Here is a 7081-nt window from a genome sequence, read left to right as displayed (position 1 = left end):
AGAACGCACCCGCCGTTTTTTTTATTTCACAATAAACTTTCTGAGGAATATATAAAATATTTTCATTGTGGAAACGAACTGCGAGTTATAGGCCTAATCTATCAAACCAAAACTTATAAGTCGAGGTTTTCACAATACTATACATCTTCAGAAAAATGTTACTTTAGGCATCATATTATCTGATAAGACGTCGTATAGTTCGTATTAATAGTAGTTACTCTGCCTCAAACGTCGTTTCACGTGATATAAACCCGGATTTAAACGTAGCGAATACAAATGAATGCGACCCAATCACAATCAACACAAAGTTTAACAGTTTTAACGGACCCGCTACACAAAACGCATATAAAAACGCAAATAAAATATTATTAGGGGGCCTATGTTTGGATGGAATTTTCAACTCTCAAAGATCTTCTGATCCGGAATGACTTTCTTTGAGCAAACAGCATCAACGCCATTACGGCCCAGAAAACACACGATAACCACGACGCAATCTAAATGAGATTTAAAAAAAAAATACAAATTAAAAAACACAAAATATATTTTTAATAATTATCGGCACTTTGTTAAATAGCTTGTATTGTAATATAAAACTGACTCCAAATAACGAGAGGTAAGCCATTATTCAACGTTTCGATCTTTATTTGATCATCATCATTAGTTCGTGCGTAGGCTATAGGATCGATAGATAGGCCTATTTAACAGTAGGCCACCGTAACGTAATCGATAAACATGAAAAGTGTATAGATAGTAGAATGCCTAATCGTTACAATAATGTAAAGGCAAATATACTAAAATACATACAGTATCAGCCGTACAACCAACTGTTATATTCTCCATTCTTTGTAATCAGTATTTGTTTGATAAAATGCAAATAACGTCCAACAATAGGGAGGTTTCGCAACCTTACGAATACGATAACGAAAACGGATACGTCATACATTTGTGAAACTTTTGAGCTGATCCCCATTTCATATTCGTAAATCGTATTCGTGTTGCCGAATATCACCAGTCATATTCGTAACTACAAATTTGATCTATTTTGCACATTTTGCATTTGAATTAGGAATGATTCATGATTATAATATAATTATAGATTTATTGAAAGTAATTATAAAGTAATTTACTAAAATGCCAGGTCAATTTTGATAAACAGCAGTTTTTAAAGTCCTCACTCGCTTTGATGTTACGCTAGGCATAGGCAGCCAAGCAACACGTACCTGCGCTTCGCTCAAATTTACCGCAGTCATATTTTGGACGCGCCTCAATATTTCGTTGCCATGCGAAACAGATTTTTTTATGGCTTACGAAAACGAATACGTGTCGGTGACGTATCCGTTTTCGTTATCGTATTCGTAAGATTGCGAAACCTCTCTATTATTATACTGATACGCGGATTACGACTTAAATTAACTTACTGTGACCTCCTTCCATTCATATATTATACGCTATACACGTATGTTGCATTTAAATTTATTGAAATCAGTGGAAAATAATATAGTGCATCTATTGGTTGTTGTTCAATGGCGTTGTGTACCGTATATAACAATACTTATATGACTTTTTGCAAATTAAAAGGTTCAACCATTATATTTTTGAAAATATGACTACCTGAGCGCCTTTGAAAAGTCCGGTGAAACCTTTGCGATCGTAATGGTAAGAAGATTCAAACGCCTCACATGTTGTGTAACTAAAAAATAATAATTTTCGTTTAAGAACCTGATATTATACGGTATTCACTTTACTTGTTAGGTTAAGATATGTGATAAACATTGTGACTCCTTTGGAAAGAGGAAGTTTACGAAAAAATAAATGCAAATAAATAAATTTTGCAAAGAAACATTAACTTACCCTTCGTATCGTTCCAGAAATCCGTCACATAAGTTACTGAGACCAATATAAAGAACCATCACACACACGAGCGAGAAAACGGCCGCAATAATGCAAAGTAATGCAAACCACGGCAAAAACCTGAAGACAGAAAATATAACGATAGCAGTCAATGTGACGCATTCAATTATTGCAAATTCTTCTACAATTATTTTTCTTTACTGAACCTCGACAATAAAAATAAGTACGAAACTCCAATCCTGGCTAGGTCAAGTTTTGGGCTGTATACGGTCCTGGGTAGAAGCAAGCCAATCTAACAACATGACACTGAGCTCGAGTATAGGAACTCATAACAGTCCTTTGATCTTGTCTGGCTGCGACATACCAACGCTACGGTATCTACATATTATTCTCTGCGACGCGCGGTGTCTGTTAGAGGAACTGATCGTATCGCAGCCACAGATGAAACCCTTTGATCTCCAGAGCTAGCTCCACAGCAGTCATGTTGTTTGATTGCCTTGGTCAAATTTATAGCAAGTTGTTCATTGAAGACCTAATAATTGACGATATACGGCACGGCGATTAAAAAAAAACATTGTTTTTACGGATATAATTCTCACCCATATCAAACCTCAATATTACTATCTTCAGGAAAAGGTAAACAAAAGTAAATTTACCGTGGGTTTACGATTACTTTCCTCAGCAACAAGATGAAATATATAAAAAAGACAAAACATACAGCTACAGCTAGGCCATGGTACCCCATAATGAATGAGCAGCTTGCGGATGAAGTATTAAGAACGTAAATGTTCACTGAACTTCCTTTGGATGACTTCCACTCAACAACAGCCGAAACCATACATTCCCCGTCGTACTTAAAATATAGGTGAAAATAGTAATTTTTAATATTAACTTGTTTGTTATATTGTTTACTATAGGAACCTAGGAAACAACATTGATAATGTACTACCCCAGGCTTCTTCTTTTTTTTAAAAGCGGTAGAGGAGAATAAGCATTGTGAAATAAAATGAGCGATGCTACATTAGGCCTAACTAATCGATTTTTTATAATATGCCTACCAAAAAATTGTTATTAGGCCTCATAATTTGTCATATGTATACACGGAGGATTTTTCCTCCATGGTATATAATAACCCGAATTATAATAGTAGTAATATGATAAAACGTCCGCCGGTATGTTGACTATGCGGGAAATTCCCCCGGAAATTCCTCAGCATCTGTTTTACTTTCATTTACATGCAGCAGTTTATTACCGCACTTTACAACCAGGGAGACATCTCCCTGGTACAACAAGGATTTGCAAAGCCCATAGCCTTTAGGCCCTATAGTTAGTTTATACAGTAGCCGAAGTAGCCTACAATGGCATCGATCAGGCAGAACATAGGCCTACAAACCTATTTTACAAAGTTAGAATAGAAACCCAAACAAGAAAGATTGCTAAATAATAAATTCTAACCTACATAAGGTAAGATTGCCTTCACCTAGCAGACTATTTTTTGGAACCAATACCAGTATGAAAATAAGGCCTGTTGTTGCTAGCTTAGAAATAAAAAAATGATATCATAGGCCTACTTAACTTTGTTGCCTACGTTACTTACTTTTATTTCTGCTGTGATAATAATTACAGAAAGTCCTGCGATGAATATGACCGCTAGAATTACAAGAGTGCCGTATCGTAACATATCTTTTCTGAAACTCATTCTAGAAAATGGATGATCGCGGGAAAACGAAACCAGTAATACGAAATATTGTGAAGAACAAGATGTCAAAAATTACCAGTTTTTGTTTACCACATATATCTGAATATTAATTCAAATCAAATCAAATCTTGATGTGTTAAACATACAGGTAGATTTGTGGAAAGTTTTAAACACATCCACTTAACTCTGTTTAGCTAGTCTAAGACTTGTCCCATCGTAATTTTAGCAACTACGCGAGCTCAATATAACAGTATTATACGTATGACACGCCATGTGTGCCAAAATATTTATTCTTATATCAGCGACTCAACAAGATCTATATCATCACAATGATTGTAACAACGGTTCGGTGGTTTTCAACACACATTTGCTAAAAAATCTTAATAATAACATAGGTTGTGGTTTTCCTGAAAATCAATGGCATTCAATTTCTCCATTATTTTTAAAATGGTCGTTATTTTTAGAAAATGGGATTAACAATTGCTGATCGACTTTTGTAACGAAGAAAACAAAATTATATTATGCAATAGTCTAACCTAATTTCTGCTTTTTTGATATTGTATTGTTAAATTGTGATATAATACCTGTGATCTCCGGAACAAAAATGAAACCATGTAATTTATATTTTTATGAAAATAATACATAAATTTGGATGAAATTATTCAGGTTATTATTGCCAACTAGCGCACGTATTGTTTGTAATGAGTTCCTTAAATTCAATCTTCTTCTTAACTGGAACATTTTATTTTAACAAACAAGACAATAGCCATGGCGGCCCAGGAAACGCACGACATCCACGAGGCTACCTATAAACAATGACACAAATAATAAAGATATAAAATAATTATATAATATTGATAAGTTTTAAGGAAAATATGTTATCTTAAGTTAAATGTTGTACATTTTGCATGATCTTCTCTGTCAGTTTTTTTTAGTCTATACATAAAATGATTGATGTTTTTAAAACCATATTTGCATTCGTTATATTACATTTAAAAAAAAGTTATTTAAATATATAAAATAAGTAACAAAATGACAATAAAAAGACGAAAATTGATTAAAAACGTACTTTTGACAGTTGTCATTATTTTGTAAAGCTCGTGTTCGTGTTGGGTAGAGAGGGGATGGAATATAAAAGGGGAGAGGGGAGGAATATAAAAATTCACCAAGACAAAAATGCATGAGATGAGTAAAAAGAATGCAAAATTAAATTTATCTTAATAATAATTTAGTTCAGGCCCATCCCTTTATTGGTATCGTTTATTCTAAACCTTCATCGTAGTGTAAGTGTTTTCGAGATTGTATAATTGTTTCTTTTTGTTTTTCTGTTAACCACTGTAGGGGCGAATTTGTATCTGCTGTTTTATTTTTTATTTAAAAACGACTAATGTAGAAATTTAAGATGCTGATACCTGAGCGCCTTTGAAAAGGCTTATGAATTTGTCACCATCGTAAAAAGATTCGAACTCTTCACATGTATAACTAAAAGAAAAAGCAGAGATCATTTTCTTTATTTTTACATTCATTACATTTATTTATCGTCAATATCAATTTAGTGCTATCATAACGTATCATAACTGTAGACTACAATTAAGGGAATAGTGACGGAATTGATACACCGTATCATCACCTTTTTCCCCGTTAAAGAAACCACATGCAACTCGTATCACCTTGTTTCTTTAGTATTAATCATGACCTTGCTTTCCTTATTAACACTTCAGATTGTTGTTTCAGGTAAAACCTATATCAATTAATACTTTAAAAGATCTCACCCTTTATTTTTCTCCAAAAATCCGTTACATAATTTATGGAGACCAATATGAAAAATAATTGCACATATGAGCGAGAACAAGGCCGCAATGATGCACTCAATTGTAAACCACGGTAAAATCCTAGTGAAAAAAAAGGATAAATACATGGATTTCATTTGTTAATTTATATTATCAAGTTACTTAAATCACATATTATATTTAATTATAAAAAATAAAAGGTAGTAGTAAGCCTACATCCGAAAGGTTTATAACACAATCTGGCAACACTCCATTTCAATCTCATTTAGGACGGTCCAAAGTGAACCCACTTAACCTAATACGCCGATTGTTGGCTTACACGGAGAAGATAATTATCTTTAGAAAAAAAAGAAGTTTTGGAAATGGTAGGGCGACTATCGAAAAATGATTCACCTTGGGTTTACATTTTCTGTCCTCGAAAAGATAACATACACGCAATAGCCTAAACACACAGCACATGCTATGCCTTGATACAACATAATAAATGAACAGCTCGAAGATGAAGTGTCAAGATGATAATAGTACACTTTAGATTTCGATGTCCACTCAACTTTAGCCAATACAATACAATCCCCTTCGTTTTTTGCCTTTAATAAGATAAAAAAATGAGTTAATAGGATTCATCATTCTATAGCAAAAGGGTACCTCCGGTTTTGTTTTTTTGTTTTTTTTTTAAACCATATTTAATGAGGGTGATCCATCCAGCTATTGCTGATCATTAGGGACCCTCAGAGGTTCACAAGACAAACATATACTCAAGATGCTCTACATAAACAAAGTCTTATTACAAGTCTTTGGGAGTGGAGAATGTAGCGGTGTAACATTTTATTTGTTAAAACATTCGCAACAACAATAACTTATTATTCGCCAGCGGTAAAGCAGAATGAAAGTCTTAAAATAAGCGATGCTACAGGACCATTTATGTAAAGTTTTCTCTAAAAAAAACGTAAAAGATGAATCAATTTTATAGTAAAATATTATTATTATTAGAAAATAGTTAACACGTTTGTAAGAAACTGGTTTGAAAATTAGTAAAATCCCTATCTTATAAGAAAAACACCAACCACAAAAAAGAGTGTATAGGCCTATTGCTTTCTTAGGGTAACCAAAAGAAAAGATATTGAATTAATTTTTAATTCAAATATTATTCTTAAATTAACTTATTTCTTACCTTTAATGTTAATATGATTGAAATTACTGAAAGACCAGAGATAAATGCCATTACGATTAAAGCATGTTTGAAGTATCGTAAGATATTATTGTTTCGTACATCCATGGTCGGAAAGAACTCAGAATACTCGAAGACTCAAAAGGGGATGAGATCAAAAAGTTGTTTAGTAGTGATTTTATTGTTGTCAAATGACACCCAAAATGTCACAATGTCACGTAGAGATCTCAGAAACTGTCAAGATTAGAAAGATATATGGTAGCGGTATTTAAAATGAAACAGAGCGTTGGACAAGATCAGAGGAAAGTTTGGTAGCTTTGCTTGTCTTCAGACACAACCAGTGTCTGGCAATTTATAACAAACCGTATGTCTTGATATTGTGATTACTAAGTTGAGAGGGAGAACGTTAGTAAGAGTTCTGTGACAATACTCAGTAAATGCTAGAATATCTCAATACCAACTGACCGATGTTTAGCACACATTCACAGGTGCGATAAAGTTAAATACAAAATAATATTCCTCATAAAGTCACTCACTTAAAACTGAAACTACATCAAAACTAAACTGACTAAT

The 7081-nt window shown here is 33.2% G+C and overlaps 2 protein-coding genes across 3 annotated transcripts; both read right to left on the bottom strand.

Annotated features, from left to right (window-relative positions):
• Window positions 1–8: 8 nt before the first annotated feature.
• LOC140059954 (uncharacterized) lies at window positions 9–3810 on the bottom strand. The gene is made up of 5 exons (XM_072105959.1): window positions 3449–3810; window positions 2508–2704; window positions 1852–1971; window positions 1612–1690; window positions 9–494 (listed from the first exon to the last, which is right to left on the bottom strand). The coding sequence occupies exons 1-5, from the start codon at window positions 3548–3550 to the stop codon at window positions 378–380; spliced, it is 615 nt and encodes a 204-aa protein (XP_071962060.1). The 5' UTR covers window positions 3551–3810; the 3' UTR covers window positions 9–377.
• A 984-nt stretch (window positions 3811–4794) lies between these two features.
• LOC140059962 (uncharacterized) lies at window positions 4795–6923 on the bottom strand. Of its 2 annotated transcripts, none has more exons than XM_072105973.1 (4): window positions 6512–6923; window positions 5734–5927; window positions 5323–5442; window positions 4795–5032 (listed from the first exon to the last, which is right to left on the bottom strand). In XM_072105973.1, the coding sequence occupies exons 1-4, from the start codon at window positions 6614–6616 to the stop codon at window positions 4948–4950; spliced, it is 504 nt and encodes a 167-aa protein (XP_071962074.1). In that variant the 5' UTR covers window positions 6617–6923; the 3' UTR covers window positions 4795–4947. The 2 variants fall into 2 exon arrangements, with proteins under 2 accessions (XP_071962074.1, XP_071962075.1); XM_072105974.1 differs by having other exon boundaries at window positions 5773–5927.
• Window positions 6924–7081: the final 158 nt, after the last annotated feature.

The sequence above is a fragment of the Antedon mediterranea genome, chromosome 10 (assembly GCF_964355755.1).
Source record: "Antedon mediterranea chromosome 10, ecAntMedi1.1, whole genome shotgun sequence".
NCBI lineage: Eukaryota > Metazoa > Echinodermata > Crinoidea > Comatulida > Antedonidae > Antedon > Antedon mediterranea.
The sequence above is the reverse complement of the archived record's forward strand: the minus strand, read 5'-3'. Positions and strand labels throughout refer to the sequence as shown.

Coding starts and splice junctions, on each gene's coding strand:
- LOC140059954 (XM_072105959.1), bottom strand. CDS start 3,550: ATGAGTTTCAGAAAAGATATGTTACGATACGGCACTCTTGTAATTCTA. Junction 2,705..3,448: donor TTATCACAGCAGAAATAAAA/GTAAGTAACGTA, acceptor CTATATTTTAAG/TACGACGGGGAATGTATGGT. Junction 495..1,611: donor GACTTTTCAAAGGCGCTCAG/GTAGTCATATTT, acceptor AATCTCATTTAG/ATTGCGTCGTGGTTATCGTG.
- LOC140059962 (XM_072105973.1), bottom strand. CDS start 6,616: ATGGATGTACGAAACAATAATATCTTACGATACTTCAAACATGCTTTA. Junction 5,928..6,511: donor CAATCATATTAACATTAAAG/GTAAGAAATAAG, acceptor ATCTTATTAAAG/GCAAAAAACGAAGGGGATTG. Junction 5,443..5,733: donor ACAGAAAATGTAAACCCAAG/GTGAATCATTTT, acceptor TTTTTTCACTAG/GATTTTACCGTGGTTTACAA.